Raw genomic sequence first — 27,954 nt, forward strand, 5'->3', positions numbered from 1 at the left:
GTCAAGAACCTTAGTACTTAATGCTGGTCTTTGATTTCTTGATATCGATATTAGCAACGAAATCATGTCAAAGATCAATGTTAAGCACTTAGTCATCCTCAGACAGTAATCAAGCAACTCCCCCTGCAATAGACATCACTGGACTGTTTCATAACATCTTTACATAAGCAAAATGAACTGCAGTTTAAAATGGCTTGATATACAAAAGATGTATTTAATCATTAATCATGTTTGAGAAATAAATACTTTATTCATCTTAATAACCACACATACATTAATAATTGAAACTTCTTTGTGGTAAAATATGGAAAAGAATATCCAGTGCTTGATGCAGAATGTCTTAATCTCAATTTCATCATGTCATCTATGAAGGGAAATTGTAGATTAAAGCTGTCTGGATCATTATGATTGTCTTGGAACTTTACATGCATAAAGGGAGATAAGTGTGAGCAATTACATATAAGTAATACAGATATTGTTTATAACTTCATTGGTGTGAAATTATTAAGTTGATCTTTGAGCTCACAAAATTGACCCCTTTTTAAAGGTGCAATGTAGAGATATTACTTTAAATATATATGCAAATGAACACTTTGCAGGTTATCTACAATATTGCATGTACTTCTAGTAAGCATTTAAAGTTGCATGCAGTTGGGAATTTCATGTTTATAAAATTACACATACATAAACATGAACCTCCCACATGGGAGGGTTTTTCTCATGTGTTTTGTAATTTCTTCTATCCCATCCATCACTCACTCATCCATACTTTGATCAAGAAATGTTTAAATTAAAATTCTCAAAAGTAAAACATACCCAAGTTGACTTGTGTACATCCTTGCAGCAGAATGAAAACAAGCACCCTCTATCCATGTTAGTTCCTACAAGCACCCTCTATCCATGTTAGTTCCTATGAGCAACCATAGACTAGCGGAATATAAAGACTGAATTATTCAGGTTAGCCAGTTTCTTGTACTGGTAATGATGCTGTGCAAGAATCCAGTTAATAAGTTCTTTCAAAATAGCGAAATGTCAACAAAGTATCAACTTTTGCTAAAAAGAAATGAAGCTTCACTCCCTGATGAAGGACCTGGCAAAATTTTTTTGATAAAGATCAAAATCCAGGGCCAAGAAAATTTGTACTTCAACCAGATCAAGATTATTTTTAATGGACCAGTTTAAATCAAACTTTACCTGGGTTTCATCAGATTCTTGTACAGAATCTCAAATGTTCTGTAAGGTTTGCACTGATCAAACCCAGGTATCTTGATTATGTTGGGGGTGGGGAGTGGGGTAGGTCCAAAAATTGTTGACACAACCAGGTCCAGAGATTAAATGTACTGCAGAACAATGACAATGCATCTGAAGTAGTAAAAATGAGTTTTATTTTTAAAAACCAATAGCATTTCTAATACACAATAAACATAATAATTCAGTCATGCCAGGTTGCAGAAAGACAAAGATTAGAGGTCTTTTAAATGAGATTAAGTAACAAGTCACACATTGTTACAACACATAAGTTACTGTAACAGTGTCATTGGTTCAAAGTTGTTTTTAATTCCCTATAAATAGCCTTGTTAGTCCCAGCTTAATATAAAATAATTGCACATGTTAGGATACCTTGCATTTTATGACACAAAAAGGACAGTTTACAAGTGTTGGGATGCTTTGGCACAGTATTTGGAAACAAATGTAAAATAGTCTAAAGCAAGAGGTTTTCATAAAGCAATTGCCCAATACAGCTTTCTTTAACTCATTTTCCCATGGATGTTGTCATAGTTGTTACAGCATTGAATATGAAATTTCAAAGACATGAGTATGATCAATGCAAGTATTCAGTGCACAGTTCATTAGCTTGATATTTTTGTAAAAAAATACTACCCATATATAGGTAACCATGAGTTGGAGAGCTGTCCCACAGACTACCATACAATCCTTTTTCTACATAAGTATTGGCTTTTCTATAAAGGCTTCAAACAGCTACATTTTGAGCTATTAAAATTGGGTATAGGTACAAGAAGTAAAAAATTAACAACACCAACATTCATAACTTTGTTATCTTATTTTAAATGCCCCACAATTATGGCCGAGTTGATGTTTTAAACACATCAAAGCAACATTATACATAACAGTGTATGAAAGAAGACTTCACATATTTGCCATGCATTCTAAAAATGTGATTTTTCACACATACAAAACTTTACAATTAATAGTAACTTACATATGTTGACAAGGCCATAATATTTCCATCAGACTGAGTTATTACAATCAGCTACCAATGCCATTTTGGATGCGGCCTTGAAAAAAATCCTACATATAATTGGTTGGTTAAAATTTAGATTTATGTAGTCTAATGTTATGAAATATATCATTAAAACTGGATGTTAGTAAAGGTGATATATTAGTTTTGATCAGCATTTGGTTACCTCATGGCGAATCAACATCCAAGCAGAAGATATTACCTAGTCATAGTAGATACTGTGTAATTCATAGATGGGAACAAAGGTAAAGTCATAGAAAAGCATATCTGGGGAGTAAAGAATTAATTAGTAATGGACCAAACCTCAAAGAATTTGAACAAAACATTGTATTCATGGATGGGAAACCATTTTTTTCAAAAATCTAGAAATAAGCTTGAATGAATTTCAAAAGAAAGATTTTGAAAATGCAAGTTCCGACTTTATAAAAGTCTGAAAGAAAATCTTAAAACATTTTCTTCTAAAGGAAATTTCCCTTTTTCAGCTGCTGAAATTATTTCCTTGAAATGTTATTCTTTTGTCCCTAAGTAATGTTTTAAATTGTGGAAATGAGAAACTTTAGAAAAGTTTAGACCATTATGGAAATACATCAACCATTGAATAAAGACCAATTGTGGATAAACAACAAGCTTTAGAGAAATTTAAATTGTTGAAATTCACTGTGAAAATTCAGCAATTTATAATACAAGAGACATGTAGCTTTTTTTTGTAAACAAGTAAATGCCAATAAACAAATTCCGAATATTCTAAAATACTGATTCAGGAGATTTTTCTGTTTCCACTTCAGACAGCAGCCTGTGAAAGGAGAGTCAGTGTACAGAATGCCACAAAAATAATCAGTTTTTAAAGTTTATCTAGATATCTAAGTGTGCCAATGCCAGTACACCAAAATTCAGGCAACCAAAATGTCACATGAAATTCAGTGATGGAAATGGGAATATCTTTGGTTGAAATTAAAGTGATATAAATATGCATTCTGTTCTTCCAGTAAAGCTGATTTTAAAGTCTGTTAAAGGTGCAAGCGTTCTCCTCAAAACTCTCTTTAAAAGGCTAAAATAAAATGCACCAAGACTCTGCTTAGTGCTGCCAATAATACTATTTTGCATCACGCAGAAACCCCCTCTGCTCAAAGCATATTAACCATGACAACATATATGCCATCACTAAAGTTAATGTTCACGGAATTTGCATAAAATGTGGAACAAATTACACATGCTGAGACACTTTTTGCCAACTTTATAGCCTCTCATAGCAAGTAGAAAGTCTATATTTTATGGCATTGTTGTGAAACTACATCTGTCTCCTTTTCTGTAATACCACCCACTTTGGTGTATTTTAATAGATGTTGATGATACAGAGCTCAGAAATAGTGTGCAAGCTCATGGTACATAAATGTACATAAATGTGGTACATGAGGTTAATGGGTTAAGCAGTGTTAGACCCACAGAGTACCAGTCTTGAGCAGTTCTGGCAGGAAGTCAGCAGCCTGAATCTACTCACAGGCAGGGAACAATTTAAACTTCTGAGGAAAATTCACACATCCTCAAGAGGAAACCTGGATCCAGTAACAGTACATCATCTCCTAATCCAGCAATGATCTTCAGAAAGATACTAAAAGGACTTGCTGTACATACAAGAAGAGTATGAATGGCTACAAGTTACTGTGAAAGGACTGATTTGATGAGATTATTGAATGGTTTAATATTAAAATTTCAGTAGTTATAGTTTTGTCCATTTGTATGCTGAAAACTTTGGTTCATGAAAATCCTCCCGCTTTTGAGGTAAAAACACCTGACCAAATTTTGGAAATCTCTTGATTGCCAAGACCTGACATGTCTTTTCTGTCATATGCATGATTCCACCAGTAATTCAAGTCATTTAAAACTGATGTATCTTGTATATTATCATTCACCATTATTCTGCAGTTACTGCAGTGATACATGACTGGCTACCTTATTTTCAGGTCTTTTAAAAGTCATCAAATAGCATTCTCTTCAAAACTCTTTTTAAAAGGCTAAAATAAAATGCACCAAGACTCTACTTAGTGCTGCCAATAATACTATTTTTCACCAATAGAAACAAAGAAATCAAAATATAAAACCCACCCAGATGGCTTTCAGATGTGTTCCTTCTTTTACAGTGTGCTGATAGGTAAGAATGATTTGGTGAAGATCTCAGACTTTGGTAACAGTCGGACATGGAATGAGAAGAGCACCAAGATGTCATTTGCTGGGACTGTGGCTTGGATGGCTCCAGAGGTCATCAAGAATGAGCTTTGCTCAGAAAAAGTTGATATTTGGTAACATATTCATAGATTATACAGAAATACACCACTGCATAGCCATGGCAGGCTTAGGGAATATTTACTAATCAAACATGCGTATGTGTCCATAAAGTTTGCAGATCCTGTTTTTTTATTATTTCAAAAGGAGATATTTATTCAGAAGTAAAGGACAATGCTACACAGGGATCGTCCTGGGCTTCGCCAATGTCACAAATTGCGATTTTTTTTCCTTATTGGCGACAAAAATATCCCATCTGGCGATTTTTTTGGCGACATACTTTTTGGTTATTTAATTTATACAATCAATGATTTGGACTGGATAAATTAAAAGGCAGAACGAAAGGAAGCCACAAACTTGACTAAGCAATGCATTGGAATCAATCTGTTACACAAACGATCCTTTGTTCTTATTGACAACCCCATCTTTACAGTGCATTGTTACATCATAATCTGCTTATGCTGACATCTGGGCTGAGTACTGTATGCTGCGATACAGTCAATCATGCTACCGCACTATACCTACAACTGACCGACTTCTGAAGACGCGAATAGAACAGATACAATTAATTGTATGGCTAATCCTTCTGGTTTTTTTTATACATATACCAATACAATAGTTTTGCTGAACCTTCATAGAAAACTGATAAGCTTTGAAGTACCGACTACTGTGTATAAATACAAAGCAAATGGAAAAAATCTAAATCACAATTACATCTGTCGCCAGTGCGGCATTTTGCTCATTGATCTTTTCCTTTTGCCATCAGTCCTGATTTACGGCTGCAGAGACTTAAACTCCGCAACAAGAAATAGCAAAAAAGAACAGTTTTGCATAATTAATAATAATTATTTATTTCTCAAAATACAGGAGTGAAAGAATCCCTAAATTGGGTGTGAATTTATGCTTATATATACGGTCCAATATTGCCAGGTGTAGACTCGTGTAAGTTTTATTCGTGGGAATGGAGATCCTATTTTTCTTGTCGAGAAAATTTATACAACATTCAGTGATCATTCTTGGGATTTAGGAAGCAATTTGCTACAAGCTTTATGAAGCTAGCCATGGGGGTGGGGGGCTGCTGAGAGACTACTGGTGTCACCTGTCAGCACTGAGGACTGTGAACATGGATTCAGTAAGATGAACCTCATAAAAACTGACATCAGAAATAAGCTCTGCATCTCATCTCTCGAGAATTTAATGAGAATCAGCATGTACAGATGTGAAAAATTAGACTTTGAAACTGCATTCAACAAGTGGGCAGCCCTAAAATCGCGACGGATCTTCATGTAACACTTTGTAACATTTTGTTAACGCTTGTTGTAATTAAAGTATTAACTAATCCATCTTTTGTAATTTTCATTGCCTGTTACATTAATAGACTAAATTAACACTTGGAAAAATGTACACTACTTTTTTTGGCGACACTTTTTGAAAATTGGCGACAAAATATTGAGGTTGGCGATTTTTTTTGGCGACAGCTTTTTAAAAGCCAGGACCATCCCTGCTACATATCTGTGATCCTGTCTGCATCACTGCTTTCAGTTTAGAAATTGACTGGTTTAATGAAGGATTTCTGGAAGCTGTGAGACGGAGCAAATTTATGCTCCTTTGTATACATATTTGCTGATCCTTTAATGCTACCATGTGGCATGTGAGTGCAATTGATGCAAGAATTTATGAATTTGTATACTTGCAAAGCAGTGATGAGTGCAAACTCCTGCAAAAAAAGTTCAAAAGTCACCCAAAGAAATAGGCATTTTACACAGTATAATTTTGATAAAATGTTAAAAGGAAATTAAGAAATAATAGTTCAGTTATAAAAGTTAGGATACTTATTGTATCAGAATACCAGCAGAAAGATGTGGTCATAGGTTTAACTAGAAAAGACTGCTTGGAAGCCCACAAAATAGCAGTAATGTGTATCTTAAAGTTGATTTATTCAAACTGTGTGCAAGTGCATTGTCTTAATTCCTACTTCCTGCAGGCAACAGAAGTAGATAATAGTTCATTCATTGTTGTCAAGTCATCAGTGGTGGAAATGTGCTAAAGAGTGAAACAGGGAATTAAAAAGATAATAATATGGAAGATGCTAATGGAGTTTACCAAGACACATGAAAAAATGCACATTCAGAAATGAGATCATTTGGATTGTAAAGTGTTAGGTAAATATTGTACTCTATCATAATATTTCCAGGTCACATTAACATTAGGAAATAAGCTCCATTACCTTTTGAATCCAGCAACAATCCTGTCAAGAGCAAATTTTGTCCATTCGTTCTTTTATATAGACAAAGGAAAGAAACTTTTTCCCATTACCATTGCTGTCTGTTTTACCAGTATAAGCTTTGGCTGCAACATGATCAACAATATCCTGTATTGTCTACATGAATCTTGCAGTAGGTACCTCATTCGCTGGCCTATAAGTTGATGTGGAGTATAATTTGAATCAGCAGATTTGGCAAGCATTCCATTTTTCATCCTTTAAGTCGATGCTGAGTATAAGATGAGGCCAAATCAACACCTTGGATTGTGTTTTTCACTTTGTTCCACACAGCATCGCGAATTTTATCCTACATTTATCTCGGTAACCTTTCCCGTCAGAATCATTAAATGTAACTAAAAGTACTTAATTTGTTTCACAGTAAGTATTTTAAAGGTATTATGTACTTTTAGCTACATATAATGATGCTGACCCAAAAATTTATTGAGCTACAGATAGAATAAATCTCTCAATGCTGTGTCGAATTAAATTAAAATAACTTCCGGTTTCATAAATATTAATAGTATCACTGTATGCTATTTCGGATTACCAGCAATAGGGAAATTGCATCATTAATACTAAAATGCGTTTTCTGGGGGTGGGGGTGGAACATAGAGAAGGATACATATGTATTCCATTGCAATTTTTTTGCACTTCGTGATCAAAATAAAATTTGGTCCGATATATATGTGAGAGAGAAAGTTCAGCTCTTAGTGGATTTTATTTGGTTCTTTTTTTTAACTTATTGCCGTGTTCCTGAAGCTTTTGTCAAAGAGAGAAAACATTAATAAATGAAAGAGCAAATGTAAACTATGAAAATACATACCATCCTCCTTCAGGGTTTAAATATTCACAATAGTTGTATCCATATAGTCTCCATTAGATTAAATCCCAAGAATGACCATTTTGCATGCTTATTTTCTTTGCAAGTATAACAACCTCTCCATTCCAACAATTAGGATTTTGTTTAAAGTGCATGTACTTTTTCTTTACTTGGGTGGCAATTGTTTTTGATCTTTGCTCATGCTAGATGTATTTTATATTGGTGTTAGTTCCGTTGGCAATTTAAAAAATGTCACTGGCTGAGACACTTGCAGTAGTAACCACCTGGCATTTCCTTTAACACATTAACCCCTGGAGCTTTTTGTCATTTTCACCTGAAAATCGAGTAGGAAACACATTTTGAAAGCTATTTCTGAACAGACTTGAAAACACCAAATCCCCAGTCATCTTTCAATAACATACTGCCTAGTTGTGTTAGAAACATCGTTTTTCATTGGCTATTTGACTCGCGCATGAGCAGAAGGGTAAAAGTTGGAGTTCTTGTTTTTGGTGCTAAATGGAGCCATTATTTTTGTATGGAGACCACTCTTTATTCCAAATGCCCATCTTATCCTACTTTTTGCAAAGGCTCATCTGTCTGTTTGCAGTTCATACCGATTTGCCGTAGATCTGAGACCAAACAGTCTAAAATCCAGACACAAAATCAGATTCCTGCCACGGGCAAATTTTGGGTAAAAAAAGTCGGGTCCAAAAAATTAGGTTTTTTATCTGTATTTTGTAGTGCAACTAGATATTCGAGATTATTTGGTATCATTGTAGAACTACATCTGTCTACCTTTCTATAATATCACACCCACTTTAGTGTATCATGCATGACCATGATGCTACAGAGCTCAGCAATAGGCTACTACCTCCTGCCCCGTTAAGTCGTTGCTAGGGGTCAATGTGTTAACTGTATGGCACGGTATTCTAAATACCCATGGGTAGCCTCATTTCCTTATTGTTAGCCTCGCTAATCTGATTTGGTCTACAGAATCTTGATCTCAAACAGGTGTTATCTCAGAATGACTGAATACAGCCATAGCATATTTTAATTAGCATGTTAATACCACTACAGAGCCATGTGATTCTTTTAATAATGAAAATGGAAACAAAAATTAGAAGGAATTGCTTAACTAGTGGTATTAACTGATAGTGGAATATGATACTGCACTTGCACACAAGTAAAATCAGTCATCAGGTAAGTGAACAATGCAGATTTACAATCGTGAAGACATCTCTGTCTGTCTGTTTTTCTCAGTGGGGCATACAGATTATTTGATCATTAGGTGCAAGAAGAAAATTGTGATGGAATATATCTTTGTCATGGTTTTTCATCTTCTAACTTGTAAATTCTAATGCACATATATGTCATTAAATTTAAACAATGTTTGTTACAAACAACGTACATTACTTGTGCATGCTGCTTTAGTGTAATTTCATCTAATTTTTGTTAATTTTTAATACTGATGATCATGTAATTGTTTAAAATACTAAATATGGGATACTATATTTGTTCATACACAATCTCTTCCCCAAAATGAAATATTTTTGCACATTTTTCATACTCTTGGAGAATTATTTTCCGTACGAAAAATATGATAAAGGATGACATAATCCATATATAAGTTGATTTGGAGTCTAAGATGAAGCTAAGATTTCCAGGTAAAAAAGTATTGTCTTATAGGCCGGCAAATTCGGTACAGTAATTATATCCATCCTTAAGTAAGTATAGTGCTGTGTTTTAAGGTTTCTGCAAAGTCAGTTAACCTTTAGGGTTCCCTTGGTCATTGGAAATCCTGGTAAAGTTTGTAAATTACAGAAAGGTTTTAAATTTTCATATATCTGAGAGTTTCAGAAAAGTCATGGAATTTAGTTATTCACACGGTCCGGTTGCATTTTTATTCATTAACACAATTGCCCTAGAAACCTCATTAATGGAGTTGTTAAAGTGGGTTCCTTGAAACTTTACAGTTGGACTACATCTGGGATCATAAAATTCATTTTACTCACAGCACTTGAAAGGGAAGGATCACAATCTTCATTCATCATATACACTTTTGGATTCATCTTGAAACAATTTTGATTATTTTGTCATGGAGTTGTTAAATATGTTGTTTTTGTGTTAAATGTGTGTGCTAGGTAAGTATTAGGGGTCATAAATTTCCATATTAGGTTCTCCTGAAAAGGGTACAAATGTTTTGGAAAAGTCATAGAATTAGATTTTTGAAAGATTGTCATATTTCACAAAGTTTGTATACTTAATTTTCTGACGTGGCAAGTCTCACTCAGTATCAGTACCTTATATGTGGGTTGCATTTTGCCTTGCAAACATCGGGTACCCGATCAAAGGGAAATTATGTTAATACTGAACTTGAACTGCTTTGGTGCAAGTTCATATGAGCCAAACCCCCTCTGAGATATAAGCATTAATTAATACTAATATGAGTGGCAAAAAAGTGCAGTCTGAGGATAAAAAGAGTAATCTATCTATTACATGACATAATTACAGAAAACCCTATGAAAAACATACATTTGGTTTTGCTACTGACCTGGATCTGCAGTTAAAATTCTTGTCACAAATCAGCTAAATCCATGTGAATTAGTACAAGAATACAGACGCAAAAGAAAATGGTTAATTATTTAAGCACAACTTTCATTTTAACTAGTCTATGTTACATGTTTAACTTTTGCTGAAAGGTCATTAAGTCCTCAAATTTGGAATGCTGTAGTATATCAGTGTAGAATTCCTCTTTCAAAATTTGTAAAGTGCTATTGATTTGTCCTTTTCCTGATGCTGCATGTTCTTCAGTTTAACAAAATCCCTCTCCTCTTACAATATTTATCATATAACATCCACGAGTCACATCAGTAAAGCTCATTGCACTTAATATTTGGTGCTATGTTGTTTTCAATATAGACTGGTCTGCTACTTAAGTGTGTATCAGATTATAATGAATCTGTGACACTTGATTTCAAACTCAAGAAAATCATCTGTTTTTCTTGGAAATGTGTCATGTACAGCTACTGTACCCGACCCATTGGTCAACCTATTACGGGGTTAATAAAAAAACAAAAAAAAAAACAGCTACTGTAAATAGAAAATAAGGAAATTGCTTGATGTACGTAGCCAAATGGTCGCACACATAAAACATGAAAGATCAGTAGATGGAGGTCTACAAATGATCAGTGTCACACAACATAAACCTTGAACTGTACTAGTTATTTTGTGTCTCACTTGCTCATGACATCAGATATAATCTTTGAGCTGAACATGGAAACATGGTGTTTTTTTACATGAACTAAACAGGTACTCTATAACTAATTTTATTACCCAGGTAATTATGAACGGGTGAGTACCTGGGTACCTCTTGACACCTTTAGTTGGATGAGTATAACTGATCAGTCCATTTCACAGACCAGCCAGTTGATTGCCAAAGCAACCTTCCATCCCTCCTTTCAGCCATCATTTTCAACTTCCAAATAGCCATCCTTCCAGCCCTTCAGTCTGTTGGAACATACGGCATCAGTTGCTCAGTCTCCAGCACAGCAGGAGGTAATACAGCTTGCTGTGAAGGAATTTTGTCAGATCTTGACACTTATCTGAGAGCCCACCATATCTGTTTACAAGCAAGATAGAACTATGGGGTCAAGACCTTGGCAGTCTTTGAGAATGAGGAAGAATATCCTTCCTTCATCTCCTCCTGGAGTGTGCAGATTGACACAATTTCTGTTTGTCTCAAGGAAAAGTTACAGAACCTAGGTAGTTCTAAGCTCTTTTTCTCAAAAATCATGTTATAAGTATCTTATTCCACATTCTGGTACCTTACACAGCATCAGTGTTCCAAGTGTCGATAAGAACATTGTGGCAGTACAGATGTCTATGCTACAGTTTTACAAGGTTGATCTCCATGTTCCAGTGCAACTTCAAAGTTTGTGCAGAATATGGTGGCGATGTCATCAATGCTGTACTTGAAATGTTAGCAGTTTTCAGTCATAAATATGCATCATTCCATTGCCAAGACCCATATGGTTTCTAATCTTGATATAACAAGACAAGACCTGTTTCTTTGTTCATTGTCTCTTTGCCATTTGGTTCACCACTTTTGGTCAAGGGCCATAAGCAGGTGGTTCTAGAGGTGCCCCATTAGCTTTTCTTGCCTACACTTCCACCTTTTTTCAACTCAGCATTGTATGCCACAGCTGAGAATTAATTGAGGCAGGGACAATGCAGCTGCATCCCACTCAACAACAGCAGGGTCAGTCACACAGTGGTTTCAAATGGCAACAGACTCTCCAGGCTTGAAGGCAATTTAAAAAAAGGAGAAAGGAAACAAAATGTTTCTATCCCCAAGCCTTCCACCAGCTGCCTGTGACTTACAAACCCTGCCACCCACAGAGAATCTTTCAGTTGGTGCAAGACCTCTCCACCTTGATCTAGCCTGGATCAGCCTCTGTCCAGAAAATGTACGAGATTTTCCAAGTATTCTTGGAGGGGTTTCAGATTCATTTTATCCAGCCCACTCCCATTTCATGTGTCCCTTCTGTGATAGGGACTGCAGCAGATCCCATGATGGTAATGATTTCAGTGGAGGAGATTTGTTTACTCTCCAAGCACGCAGTATAGAGAGTTGAACAAACTCTCCATGGTTTTATTCAAGGCATTTTCTGGTATTAGAAGGTAATGGCAAACACACACCAGTGATAGAGATCAGCCAGCTTAACAGATACAAATTAGCACCAGAGTTCAAGATGGAGACCTCACAATCAGTTTGCCTTTCAGTCAAGAGGGAGGAGTTTGCATTTAGCCTTGATCAGACAAACACATACTTGATAGCCCCTATCCATCAAATTTCATGCAGTTTTCTTCCTTGTACCTTCCAGGGAGCAATTGGTATTTATCAGTTTCGAGCTCTGCATTTTTGCCTGAGTCATGACACATGTGGTTTTAGAAAGACAGTGAATTATGTTGTCTCTTGTTCAGGACTTCCTTGTCAACAGCAGCTTCAGTGTACCAGGACAACATCATTCAGAAACACATGGTAAGTTCTATTTTGCTTCACAAAATGCACAGCCTATATCACATTGTATCAACCTGGGTTTTCAAGTGAAAAGGAATAAGTCAGATCTTATCTCTTTCCAACATTTTGCCCAATTGGTTATGGAATTACTGACCCATTTCAACCTTGTTTGCCTCCCTCAGATATGAATTGCACAGATTTCTCAAGTTGTCTGTAGCAATTTCAAAGAAGACATTTGTTTCTGCAAGAGTTTATGCAACTACTCAGTTTACTAAATGCATCGGTGGATTGAATTTCACTAGGGCACCATTATCTTCACTCCTTTGCAGATGGCACTGCTAGCTCAGTGGCACCCCATTATTGGTTGTCAAGATCACTATGTCTTGGTTTTGATCAAAATAAAACACTTCTTCTCTTGGTGGCAGAACAAGCAAATGTTTTCAGCAAGAGTTCCTCTGGAGAAGCCCAAACTAGATGTTTCAGTTGTTTTGATACACGTTCACTAACAAATAAGTTAAGACGTGATTTATGGCTGTTCTTCCTTTCAACTTGTAGCCACAGTGGCTCAGAGGTTAGTGTGTTGGACAACTGAAAGGGTGTGGGTTCCACTTATAAGGTTAGAACTATGAAAGCAAATCAAATATTTTAATGCAACATTTCAATTAAAGATATAATAGAAGCCATTGGCTGGGATGCCCATTCAACCATTTTGGTACCCAAGTTGGTATGTACCCATCTGACATTGGAGATTTCATACCCAAAGGATGGTGATGTTATACTGAAAGGATGATGATTTCATACCAGTGCATTGGAGATTTATTATCTGATTGTTCCCCAGGATTGAACTCATTTGGGGAAATTAATCCACATGGTAAAATTTATGTTGGACAAGGAGACATTTGTCCACATTTTGAGCTCTATTGGTCTTAGACCAAAATAGCCGTTGTCTGTCATCTGATGTCCATCCATTTGCTAGCACAAGTTTGTTATTACTACCCCTTCTGAGCTACCTGGAGGATTGCCATAAACTTCACATGCACACATTCATCCCATGGTCTGGTTGGTCCTAAGTGAATAATGGTGCTGCTTGGACATCCTCAATGGCCACCACAGCAGCAAGCTTGAACATTTTATTGATACTTCTCCTTAGCAGATTGTTATATTAAAATGGGGCTTTCACTAAAAGAAAGAAGACTTAGGATGTCTAGTTGGTAATAAATGAGAATGGTGCCAATCTGACTCCCATATGGCAACTACAGTGGCCATCATGAAATATTTTTTATTGTTACTTTTCCTACATTGATGGTCATATCAACATAGGGTTTTTACTAAAAGACTTTTTATGATGTGTGTTTGGTCCTAAAGATAAAGATGCTCATCTGACAAATAATATACCACCAGGGCAGGCATGCTGAAAGTCATATCACTACTCCAGCTAAATGGATGGTCATGTGAACATGAGGTGTTGAAATGAAGAATTCTAATTCTTATTCACTTCTTCACTTATTCTTCATTCTATTTAATTCTTAGTCCCAAAAGAAATTGGTACTAATAATGACAATCAATATAGCTGTTGCAGAGGCCATCTTGAAAATCTTATTATTGCTATTTCACCCGAATGGATGATCATATCAACATTTGCTGTCACCAAAAGACTTCTTATGATGTCTAGTTGGTCCTAAAAAAAATGGTGCTGATTGAATGTCCAATATTGCCGCTATGGCAGCCATCTTAAAAATCTTGTTATCACAGCTGTACTTGAATAGAGAGTCATATTGATGTGTGGTTTTCACCAGATGTCCAGTTGGACTGAAATGAAAATGGTGCCAATCTGACATCCAGTATTGGTTTCTGTGATTGACTGATCAGGCCAATTTGTGCTCAGAACTGTCTGTGGCACACTTGGCAGATGCCACTTGGGTTTGCATGATCAATAGAAGACATGCTGCAGTTTTGTTGCCTGTACTAATGCACTGATTCTACAGTTCACCACAGTTCAAAGTCAGTAGATCCAGTATGGATGAGACTGTGCCAGTTTTCCCAAGACTAGGGTTTATTGTTAAAGTATTTCAAGGATGACTGGAGGGAATCTTTGAAACATTTCTCCTGACCACCCTGAGATTGCTTTTCTGTTTTTCAGCTCACCATAGAAGATCTTTTAGTCACTTTTCTGACATCTTGGTGATGTGATCTGCCCATCTGAGCAGCAGAGTTTTGGTGTGGATGCTTGGAATGCCTGCCGATTTGAAAAGCTCAGTGTCTGGGACCCTGTCCTGCCATCTTATCTTCATCAGCTTCCTCGGGCAGTCCAATTGAGAATGGTTCAGATTCTTGGCATTGTGACTTGCACCATCCAAGTTTTGCAGTTCTGGTGTTGGTTTCATCATCATTGTCAACTGCACATGACAGTTTGCTGCTGAGATAGGTTAACTTGGAGAGTTTGGCTATTTTACTGTGTTTGTAGGCTCTATATAAGGTTTACTGGTGCAGGTTGGTTTATCATCTCTGTCCTCTTGATGCTGATTGTGAGTCTGAAATGAAGAGAAATGGTGTAGACTCTGTAGCATGTCAGGCTCAGATTTGTCATTTAGGAAATGGTTATTGGTAAATAGGATATCACAGTCACCTCCTGCAACTTCATCTTCACCTGGGCCAACACACAGTCTTGCTTGACTCCGTTGATGTCTGTATGGTTTAGATGACTCACCATCCTCTATGACATGAGCAAATTTGTCATCATGGAATTATTGAATCATTATGATGAATTTGTCTGGGTCCCTCATCCTTTCATGAAGCCACACTGACTCACAACTGCAGTTCTTGATCAGTATTATGAGGAATTTTCCAGCTATTGACAGCAGGAGATACCCTGATGGTTGTCACAAGATTATCTGCTGCCCTTTCACTTGTACAATTGCAGACCTGCCAACTCTTATGATTTTGCCATAAGTCTTATGAAAATTATCCTTAAAATACAGACTTACTGCTACTAGCAAAAACTATGGAAAAATGATTGTTGCCAAAAAATCTGGATAATTGGTTCATCCATGTGTTATTTGGATCCGGGTTTCATCTTAGAATTAGTGAAATTAGGGAACCAGGCTAACTACAACAGCACTCCCGACCCCTTAAACTGTACTTGTTTGTTCATGCAAAGCATCTGCATGATCAAACTGTTGATTATAGAATTGTTAAAAATGGAGTTGAGAAAGCGATGCATGTTTAAGATGAAGGGGAAAATAAGCTTCTAGAAAAGTGTAAATAATGAATACTGAAGAATAAAAAGGAATATTCAGATTCTTGTGAATAAAAGCTAGAAAGGACACAATTATGTTTATTGGACATCACATGCCAATTTGAGTATGTGTTGTTGCGGGAGATATGATTGCCGTCATCATGTGAAATGGATAAGAAATTCTAAGAATTATGTCAAGCTGAGAGGCGTACTTTACAAACTTTTTAGTTGAATGTAATGTTTATTGTCAATGCATCAACTTTTAATTACATTTTCCAGTTTTACAATAGCAGTTATTAATATTTTGTTAATCTTACTGAAAACTGGTCAATCTTACAGGAAAAAAATCAACTGCCTTACTGAGACGGACTCATCAGGGTTGGCAAGTCTGCATTTGGATGATGGATGGCACCTTTTACTCCTGTGATATGGTTCCTTTTGTCCACATTGACTGGAAGAGTTCAGTCAGCTTCTGTGCTATGTGTGTCATCAGCTTTGTAGATACAGCATATGCTCCAGGTGCTTTTGACAGCAAGTTAACTGCTTTCTCAGATTCAGTCAGTGTTGGAGGATCAGCAAGTGATATGTTGATTTCCGCTTGGGGCATTCAGTCATTTATGTTGTCACTGATAGATGAACATTGATTGAAGATGCTGTTCTGTCCATCTTTGAAGTAGTATCTTTTCTTTGTCAGTGAGCATTGTGTTGCTGTCAGCACTCTGCATTGGAGATGTTCCTGATGACCTTGGACTGTAGATTGTCTTCAAAGAATCACATAAATTAATCATGTCATGTCTGTGTCTGCAGGACTTATTGCTCAGCCATGAGTCTTGCAGCTCATAGTTTGCATTGGACAGTCCATTTGATGTTGAAGGCTGCATTCTTAGATGAAGTGCTGTCTTCTAAACAGGCCTACTGTAGATGATGTTTCTCATTCAGAAGTCTCTTATATGGCAGTTTCATTCTCACAAATTCAGTCTTGATATTTATTTGTAGTGGCACTAAGGTTTTGAGTGCAGTTGATTGCACAGAGTATATGAAGGAAATCCAGTTTACTCCTACATTTTTGGAGTTCATATTAATGGTATCCAGTTACCTGCACAGTTCTTCGACAAATGCCTGATATGTTTCACATTCTTCTGTTTCAGTTTGTTTATATTAAGCTTTTTGGGTACTTTTTTGCATTGTGGTCATCTGCTAGGATGAATATCAATATTGAACTTCTAGGCTATGAGCCTATGGTCAATCCATCTTTCTGCTGTTCTTATTTCCTTTGTCACTGTGATTTGATGGCAAACCTAACACCAGCTTAATGTCACTCTTCTTTACTTCGGTCACTCAGAAGAAGTCATTCTTCGTCAGCTAGGTGAATTTCACTTGTGGCTGCAATCTGGTTGTTGAATCTACCAACCTGAGCTGTTCTTCTTTCTGGTCTATTTGCATATATACTTTCCATTAGAGTCACATGTTCTAGGCATTGAACGTGACTTGCATCATCTGTATTGTCTTGTTAGGTTTTCAACCACTAAGTTTGCATCCCTAACAGCAGCATTAAGCTGATCAATGTTGAGATGAAGCAGATAATGTTTAGTGCACCTTTTCTAGCCCCTTCCTCATGCTGTGGATGTGAGCACTGCTGCTTTGTTACAGCAAAAAGCAACCCTACGCCCTGAGCCACCTGTCTACAACCACAGCTCCCAGTATATCTAAATCTGTTGCTTTGCCATATGCCCATCACTACAAAACTTGGAGGTATCAGGTTGAAGAGGGAAATAATTGTATGACTTGTCCATGTGTTGGATTTAAGTGAATGAGAATCATCCTCATTGTCCTGTCCATTCTTCTCTGAATCTAATGGCTTAACAATGTAGTGGATTGCCATCAGTTCCTACTGCACCTGTACTGATGCCCTGTGCTGTCCACATAGCTCTTGCCATCTGCCTTTACATCCAGGGGATAAGCATATCTGTTTGGCCACCTGATACATCAGAAAGGACTTTCCAGAGAGAGCCAGGTGTAGCTGTCCACTCTGGGTCAACAGTTACAGGTTGGAACATCTGTTACTTATGGTAGCCGGTGTAGCCTGAAAGGACACAGGAATCCTCCTACTGGTGGGTACCAAACCTTTTTGCTTTGGGTATGAAACCTCTTGGGTAAGAATATCCTAGACAACAGCCTCAAGTTTTTATTTCTCAGATCTTGCATCTCAGAGATGAGAATTGAGTCTAGCGAGTCCAGAGGCTACAGCCCAGATGACTACCAGACCTGTTTAATCCAAGCACAACTTCCACATGGACTAGGGTTTAGTACTTTTGTTGGATTGACCCAACTTTTACCTCATTAAGGAAAAGTGACTGATTTTTCCTTTAATATCTGATTGTTGTTGCTGCATGTTATTTGACAATTGATTGTGCTGCCATCATATTCATTCATTAACCCCTGGCGCCATGTTTACGTGGCAGGAGGTAGTAGCCTACTGCTGAGCTCTGTAGCGTCAAGGTATGGCCACCAAGTGTATGATACACTAAATTGGGTGGTATTACAGAAAGGTAGACAGATGTAGATCTACAATGATATCAAATAATCTGGATGTTTTAGTTGCACTACAAAATACAGTTGTTGTTGTGGGGGTTTAATGCCATTTTTCAGCACACGACAGGCTATGCATGGCGGCCAGTGTTAATGGTGGGGGAAGAACCCAGGAATACCCCGGGAAGGACCACCGACCCACGAGAAGCTACTGGCAAGCTTTCTGACATACCCACATTAGCCGAATCCTAGACTCGAACCCACGCAGATAGAGGTGAGATGGCAGTGATCCGTAACAGAGAGCGCTTTAGACCACTTGGGGCCCCACAAAATACAGAGGGAAAAACCTAATTTTTGGGACCCATTTTTTTTAACCCAAAATTTGCCTGTGGTTGGAATCCAATTTTGTGTCTGGATTTTAGACTTTTTGGCCTCAGATCTAATGCAGACTGGTCTGAACTGCACACAGACAGGTGAATCTTTGCAAAAGGCAGGATAAGTTAGGCATTTTAAGCACAAAAAAAACTCCAATTTTTACCCTTCTGCTCATGCGTGAGCAAAATAACCAATGGAAAATGATGTTTCTAACACAACTAGGCATTAGACTAATGGAAAATATGTTGGAAGTTGATGTATTAGGATGTATTCAGAAATAGCTTTCAAAATGTGTTTCCTACTCGAATTTCAGGCAAAAATGACAAAAACCTCCATAGGTTAATGAGTTAAGGGAATAATTTATACTTATTAGGAATGAAGACTAATCTTGCTTTGAATTATTATTATTGCAGCTATATGCCAGTGTATTTCCTCCTCTTCTTACCTATTCTCCTAACATTTGTGTGATTTGAGAATGTAATTAGCAGAGAAAGTAAATTCATTAGTAAATTAAGTTTCTGTGATAATACTTACCAAATCAGATTACTAATTAATCCTCCCACACCACCTTGCAAATTTGATCATCCTTGTGGACGTATCATTCAAGTTAAATTGGTATGCAACCAGTAATTAGCTAGTGGTGGTAAGGGAAAGTGACGGGTAATTGTTTCCTGCAGAATTTAGGTAGTAAAGCTTATTTCCTAATGTTAATGTTAATGGGTAAACGTTCTCTGAGAAAATGATTTTGAAGAGCTTATTTAATGGCCTTTCATCCAGTATCTGCTAGCACACGTTTTTTTATCACTACTCTTCCTAAACTACTGGGATATCACCAGAAAACTTTATGCAAATTCATCCCATGGTCTAGTTGCTCCTGAAAGAAAACAGTGCCTCTTGGTCATTCAATATGTTTCAGGTGTTCCTTTTTTACCAGAAGACTTCTTATCATGTCTGATTGGTCCTAAATGAAACTGTTGTCAATCTGACCTACAGTATAACTGCCATGGTAGATATCTTGTTACTGCTACTTCACCTAGTAAATTGATAATCATTTACGTCGATTTTTCACAAAAGACTCGCTATGATGTCTACTTGGTCCTAAGTAAAAGTTGCGCCAATTTACAGCCAATATCGACACCATGGTGTCAGTCTTGAAAATCTTTTTGTCAGTCAGTATTACAAGGGATGGTTTCAACACTCAACAGTTATAAAGAAGAAAAAGTCTTATTTTGGATTCCTAGAAATTATTTTCTGCCAATAGAGTGTCAGCTTCACTGAAAGTCTTGTTTTTATAACACAGCCTCTCTGCTGATTTTCAGACTTACGAAGTCAGCAAGTTTGTGGTTTTGGGGGGCTAAAATATTGCCCTAGATTGTTTAGATCAAGTGCCATTTTAGATGAAATGAGCATACATTCATGGTCAGAAGTCTATATAGATGTGAGCGGGTTTATGATTGTTCAGGAGTTTATTGATCAGTTTTAAAACATGAATTCAATAAACCTAAAGTGATTTCTGTGGTAAAATGCATGTTGTAGGTTGATACCTATTTTAACAAGTACTATCTTAATCTGTTATGTAATTTCAGGTCATTTGGTGTAGTGTTGTGGGAACTGCTGACAGGAGAAGTGCCATATAATGATGTTGACTCTTCTGCTATAATATGGGGAGTCGGGAGGAACAGCCTTCACCTCCCTATCCCCTCATCTTGCCCGGATGGCTTTAAACTGCTGATGAAACAATGCTGGTAAGTACACAGATGACTGTTACAATTTTATCATTGATTTCCTTGCAGTAAATGTCAAAGAATTCTGGATATATTTTTATCAGTCACAATGTTTACCTAGCCATTTTACACCAGTAGTTACATTAATTGCAATATGTTTCTGGAGCAGCATGGTAGGGTCAGCCGACCGGGTGGTTGTGGGGAAAGAAAACCCCTCACACCCACACCAAATCCAACCTTGAATCCAGACCTTCAAAAATGTTAATATTTTAATTCCAAAAGCCAGTCCGAGTCTTGTATGGTGACCAGACCCCACACCCACACCCAGTTCAGTGTTGATTTCTTTGTTGCCTAAAGCAAATCTGAGCCTGGTTGACAAAATGAAATGATTAATCGAACACTTGCTGAGTGATTGTTTGGACATCAGTATACTTAGGATTTACTGAGCAAGAACAGATCTTGTGAATGGGTTGCGAGACTACCACACGTGATAGCCGCATTTAACAACAAAGTTATGAGTGGAATTGCTTTGAAACCCATTGATGCAATTGCAAAGAAACACATACCGGCTAAGTGGCACAACTCACCAGCAAGACCGCTGCTATGTAGCAATGTGACAGGTATTTATGTGAACCTGGTGAACTTGAAAGTGTTTTTTAAAAAAAGAGCAACCGATCCTATCTGGAGTGTAACCACACATAAAATTTTATTGCGTGGTAAGCCTGCAATCCTACAGATAGGCCTGCAATCAAACAGACTAGATTCAGCAGCTCCTCAGCATGGGTTTTTATGTGAAAAATTACAAGTAGTTTCCAAAAATATACAAAGACAGCTCGGTTGGATTCGCACTGGCAAAGGGCACTTGTTCCTCGACATTGGTTGCACTCATGCCAGTGCAACATTTTCGCGTGTTTGGCCGAGAATACTGTTGATTCTGTCCAAGATAAATTGTCTTACGTCATTAGGAAAATATTTTCACAGGATTATCATGTTAAAGCAAGCGCAGGAAATATTTTAAATTTGCTTCAGCATCATGATAAAGTCAACATCAAGATCAAACTTGCGGGGTTTTTTGTCATCTTGCTGATAGCCAGCTAATTTTTTCTTGATTGTGCTGGAAATTTTAGTGGTGAATCCCACCTGAGGTTGATTACTGTTGTAGACAATTCTCGACATGCAAAGACATTTTCATAACTCTCAACACTACCAAATACACTAAATTTGACCGTTTGACATGAAAGTCAACAATCCAAACATTAGTATCTGAGATTGTTAGTCCCTACAATGAATGAATTTGTTATTACATATCATATAGTTGAGCATGATGGTTGCACCACTGTCTGCTCAACTACTTCCATGGGAATATCAACGATATAATTATGAACGAGTGTATGCTGAGTCCCCATTCCTGGAATTTCGAGAATATTCTGGCGACTAGTATCCGCAGGACGATAGCATAGTTAAACTGCCAGTGTGGGAATTCTTTCCCATTGAAGCTTATCTTTATCGAAGTTAATAGTGAATTATTTTCCTGGATACAACTATCAGATCATTTGGGCACCATATGTTCCAGAAGTCACTGATCACCATTTCTGCAATTGCATTGTGCATTATCTCACATTGAATGTTGTCTAGCTGAAGTCAAATTAATACTTTCAGCTCTCATAATGATTCATTGCTGGCCCAATGATCAATAAATATTTCATCGTAATAATCAACATTTTTTTTAGCCAGTTGTGTGTCGATTCTTTGTAATCAGTGGAGGTTATCCTTGATCACTGCACATGATATCACCGTTGATTTTGTCAATAGCCAATCGAGAAAATATTTCATCCCAAATGATGATTTTAGGAATATATTTCTCTCCCATTTGTGTTAGTGTCCACACATCTCCCTTCTATAAAAAATGCTGTGATATGTACTGGCGCTAACACCCCTTTGTCTCATATCCCTGGTTTTCAAAAGATTCCCTTTGCTCTCAATGAATGCCTCAGTGGGCAGGAAATATCTGCTTGTATCTATGACTTGCAGTTCGATTTGTCCACATTCATTACATACATGTGCATCATAAGAATGATACTAATCATGCACTGATTCATCCTTGAGGACTGGCACGTCCATGTCAAATGCAGGATCAGACATTGAGCCTTACCAGTTCCCACTATCAGACATGCGGTTATATTTCTTTTCTCTCTCAGCAGCTTGTTGTTTTGTCAGTGATGGCATGCCAGCTGATTCTATTAGTCATTCATTTGCGGCTTGATTTATTATTTTACTGACACTTGCTGGCATCACTTTGGTGAAAGGCAGTTTTACTACCTGCAGCTGCAGTTTCTTCATACTAATCGTGCAAGCCTGTCCTTGACAGCTCAGAATGCTTGCCAGTGGCATCACCAACAGCGCCAATGGCTTTATCACAAACAACGTTCAGTGGCTTTCATTCCTAATTGTTTTGCAATTGTGATCACTTTTGGGGCTATTCTTCTGAATAAACCTTGAAAATCATCTCCGAGTCCATTTCCATAGGTGGCTTTATTTGATGGTAATCAGAAATTTATCACTGACCATCGCAGGTCCATGTTGATAATTGTGTATAATCATGATATTTTGTTATTTCAAGTCTAGTTGATCTATCACTGTAGTAATTATTGGTGATTTCATCGATTAGTGTGCATTAAACTGTCCATGATAACACCTGTAAATAATCACTGGAAGATCACAGCCGCTTCATTGATGACTATGTAACACCCTTTCAAGTTATACATCTTTTCCTAGCATAAGATATTTACAGAATTTTAGTGGAAATGACCTATAATAAACAAAATAACAAAATTGACAAATGCTGAGATGAACATATGTATTTCTGTTATTCTTCCCTAAAGCGCTTACCGTTATGGATCGCTGCCATCTCACTTCTGTCTGCGTGGGTTCGAGTCTCGGATTCGGCTAATGTGGTTATGTGAGAAAGCTTGCCAGTAGTTTCTCGTGGGTTGGTGGTTCTTTCCGGTTTTTTTTCGGGTTCTTCCTCCACCATTAATACTGGCCGCTATATATAGCCTATCTTGTGCTGAAAAATGATGTTAAACCCTACAACAACAACTACAACAACAAAAGCTTCATTGATGATTCTGGGAGAATTATTGCCAGCTCATCTTCCACCAGTCAAAATATCTAGCCAATCAACATCAGCAGAGACGTTGCTGGGACAAAGTTTGTTGTAAATTGCCAGACAGGTTTGTATTTTTATGACCATGATCGCGATTGACACTTCCTGTTGCTTCTTCAGATGGTGATTTATCATGCAGATCTGGTTGTAGTTCATGAGAGTGCTGTTGGGGGGCTCCTTTTACACCGCTTTTTTTCTTCCTTGATTCAGATCTGGATTTTACACCTGACTTTCTCCTTTCTTCTCCTACTTTTTCAAGCTGATGCTTCATTTTCTTCCCATTTTTTTCCTCTGTTTTCTGCTTTACTTTTGCTGCATATTCTTCTACTGATGAAATAAAGAGACTGAAGTTTTTTTTATCATCATTACATTTGATTTGAATATTAAAAGCAACGCAAAATACATCCTTAACCATATTGGCAGCTTTTAGACTGTGAATAAATTCAGGGTTCACATTTTGTTTTCTATGTTCATATCCAAATGCGGCAATATCAAGTGTTTGGTCTCTATCCATGATAGCGGCAAATACCTTCCTCAGTAAATTTATCTACGATGTTAGTTTTACATTTTGGTACTGGTGGTGGTTGAACTTAGGGCTGTGGTTGCTGGGGCTGATGAGTGGGTTTAAGATGACCAGCAATATCCTTGGGTAATGTCTTAAGAGCTTTTTATGTTGCCTTAGTTGCTGTAATAATGATTTTGGTTGGTTCAGCAATTGGTTTTAATAACTGTTCTGTACCTTCTGTAAATTCCACTTTAGCTTCCTGATATTGTTGTAGCTGCTGTTTGACAGAATTATGGATGGGAAGATATTTTTTAATTGACTCTAGTCTTTGTCTAGTGAGTTTAGCTGTATGAGATTATATAGGTAGTGCAGAATCACTCATTATTTTATTACAATAATGATTTAATTACACATCCCTGGTCAGTGGATATACTAAAATAAACATCAAACTCATTAAACACAGCAACATTTTTTTTTTGCACCCCCGAGAACACATCTGGGCCTTGTCGTGCTTAATGAAGAATTTCATCTTGCCAACCAAGCTTGGATTGGCTTTTGCAACAAATGAATCAACACTGGGGGGGGGGGGATAGGTAGGTCTGGCCACCATACAAGGTTCAGATTGGCCTTTGGCAATTATAAAAAGAACATTTTCCAAGGTCCGGATGGGGGGGGGTATGTTGCCCCCCCCCCCCCCAGGTCAGCTAACCCCACCCCTGCTGCTATTAGATGTTACATATTAGATTAATTGGAAACAGTGGTCAAAAATTAAAAGTCAGAGTCACTCAGGTGCTGTAAATTTCAGTTAATATATTAATTTTAATAATTTCATTATGTCTTCAACAATATTATCCAGTTATTACTCTGTCAATGTCATGATTTTTCAAGCTTCAGATTACGAAATTAATGTGTTTGTCTTTATATAACACCAATATTGTTCGGTTTTAGGGATTTACATGGTAGATTCTGCAGCTGCATGTGCCTAACATTATGTCAAATAAAAGTATATTTCAAACAAACAGGTTAGTTATCTGGCATGAGCTTGCTGTGAGCAGGATTATAATGACAAACACAAATGTTTAAATTAATTACATGAATGATGTTACAGAAAATCTGTTTGTATTATACTCTTGTGTAGAACAACATTACACACTTTCATTATCTAATTAAGTACTGTATGTTTGCAACATTATCAAATTAATTACTGTTTGTTTGCATTATTATCAAATTAAGTACTGTTTGTTTGCATTATTATCAAATTAATTACTGTTTGTTTGCATTATTGTCAAATTAATTATTGTTTGTTTGCATTATTATCAAATTATTTACTGTTTGTTTGCAACATTATCAAATTAATTACTGTTTGTTTGCATTATTATCAAATTAATTACTGTTTGTTTGCATCAGTTCACCCTACCCACTCCCTTCACACACCTGAACCAAAAAGCCATGGAAACAGCTGAAAACCTCAACAACAAAAATTGGACCTGTAGCACAACAAGCTGTCATACTGATTTCTCTTTCAGGAGTATCAAACCCCGTAACCGACCCTCATTTCGACAGATCTTGATGCATTTGGAGATTGCAAGCCCAGAACTACTGACCCTGCATAACGATGACTTTGTCAGGGAACAGGTTAGTTCATATTATTTAGTCTAATTGGTATTTCACGTGCATTTATCCAATTGTATATCCATTACCTCACAAATCCAGCCTTCCCAAGCTCTATTTTAGCAACAAAGTGGTAAGCATCATTTGCCCACCTGAGTGAAAGTTGGACAGTAGTGATATCTCCATTCGTAGCAGGATAGTGACAATTTCCATCCATATTTTAGTTACTAATTTTGCTAAGGAAGTGTGCTGTTCTAGGAAACCTTGCAGCAACAATATCCATGTTTGACTTTTTATTTATAAGATATTCTAAAGAATTTTCTTATACAGGGAAGTATACTCCAGCTATGTTTCTGTAAATATCTGGCTCTACTCTACCGTCATTGAAGAATTGACACTTACTATCTTCATTTTATGATACACATGTTAGTGCCACTGTAATCACATACCCTAGAGTCTATAGCACTTCAGTTCATGTCACTTGTCAACAGGGTATCTAAATTCTGTGAAGTAATTGCCTAGCATTACATGTCATAAGATCATTCAAGTAATTATTTTAGACATTTGTGTTTGTCATTAACATCTTCATCAATGCTTGACTGGTTTCACCTGTATATGCTGTCAATAATTGCAGGTTGTAACAGTGAGAAAGACAAAGCTGAGGGAAGATAAACATGTTACCTCTCTCAATTGTATGGAGTGCAGTTCAGGGTATATCTGCAGCAAGATACACAGGATGATCAGAAGATGTATGGGTGGCCATTTTGATCAGCAAATTAATCATGCTAGAAAGATAATGAGGAAATGCGCCAATAAAAGATGGGGACTGTATCAGTATTGTCACTGATGTCACCGCAGTTAACATCTTCTATTAACATAGACTTTGAAGGCAGAGAACTAAGTGGTCCAGAAGAAAATTAAGCAGACCGCATTTTCATATATAATGCAAGCCCATCACATGCCTCTACAATCAGAACAGATTGCACCATCTTAGTTCAGTGGCTGCTCTGGACAGCTGGACTAGTTCTGACTCAACCTCAACATATGCTTGAGTTCCCAGGTCAGGGTACAGTGATTCATTTTCCCAGTACACATAGTCCAACTTTATGATAAAGATAGTTCCTAACATCTTTAACTGCTCATTCAATCTCAGCCTTGGGCTCTTGAATTCTTCTATTAAGTACCAACTTCACAGAACTATAGAGGACTGACACCAGACAGCTCCAGCACCAGTTCAGTTTCCATTATGACCAGGCATCATCTGCAGTGATACTCCAGACTTAAATATTTGGTACCATTTTCAGACTGTCAATGATTCACTCACTGAATGTCTGGAGATAACATTGTCATATCTTATCCAGACACACACACCCCCCCCACACACACACACACCTTAGCCAGTTTTGCCAGCAGCTCTTTCATAGACATCACAGTAGGCATCCATGTCACCCCATTCTTTTGAGTTCAATGACTTGTGCTTACAAACACCATCTTCCAAACTCCGTGCATCATTTCCATTAAGGGCCTGGTCTTCCGTGCTGATCTGACATTTGAGTATTGTCTGTCTCCTTCTATGTAATAGTTGTCAGCTTAAAAAGAACCTGCATCCATCAATTAAAGAAAAACCATGGTGATATTCAGACAGCAACCTCAGTCTGATCAAGTACTGGTTTATTACATTGTTTAGAGAGGCAGCTTCAAAAACCAGATGTCAACAGATTTTTTTAAAAATTCAGTTTTAACAAGGCATTCTATAGACATGTATGCCTATTTTTCAAGCTCAGATCCCAGCCATGGACAGAGACATTACAGGCCTGGAAATATCAAAACTTGAATTGGTTCATAAGTACTTGAGGTCATTTTTCCATTTCAGCATGTAGCAACTAGTTCCAAATGTTCTTGAAGTATAATCCATGTTTGACATGGTTGTATTTCAGCAATTTGAACATTATTTATCTTTGTCCATTGATGACCCTACTGGTTTTTGTCCATTGATAACCATATTGCTTGGGATTTGGTCTCCTGGATGGTACATTTCATGAATAGAGAAGCACAACACACACTTGCCAGTTCCATAGCAATGTCAGTGAACTTGATGATTGTGGAACAGATGCCTTTCTCTCAACAGTTACCTACTATAAGGACCAACATAAAGCCACATTTAGA

At 37.1% G+C, this 27,954-nt stretch overlaps 1 protein-coding gene across 5 annotated transcripts in view; it reads left to right on the forward strand.

Moving 5' to 3' along the window:
• LOC149789863 (mitogen-activated protein kinase kinase kinase 13-like) overlaps window positions 1–27,954 on the forward strand; it is a 245,253-nt gene that overhangs the window by 132,941 nt on the left and 84,358 nt on the right. For all 5 annotated transcript variants that reach the window (XM_089971848.1, XM_089971847.1, XM_089971849.1 and 2 more), the window contains 3 exons: window positions 4,399–4,557; window positions 20,369–20,527; window positions 25,704–25,812. In XM_089971848.1, the coding sequence (XP_089827974.1) occupies window positions 4,399–4,557; window positions 20,369–20,527; window positions 25,704–25,812 (427 nt within the window). The remainder of the gene's footprint in view (window positions 1–4,398; window positions 4,558–20,368; window positions 20,528–25,703; window positions 25,813–27,954) is intronic.

The sequence above is a fragment of the Sinohyriopsis cumingii genome, chromosome 10, assembly GCF_028554795.1.
Source record: "Sinohyriopsis cumingii isolate HCF-2022 chromosome 10, ASM2855479v2, whole genome shotgun sequence".
Classification (NCBI taxonomy): domain Eukaryota; kingdom Metazoa; phylum Mollusca; class Bivalvia; order Unionida; family Unionidae; genus Sinohyriopsis; species Sinohyriopsis cumingii.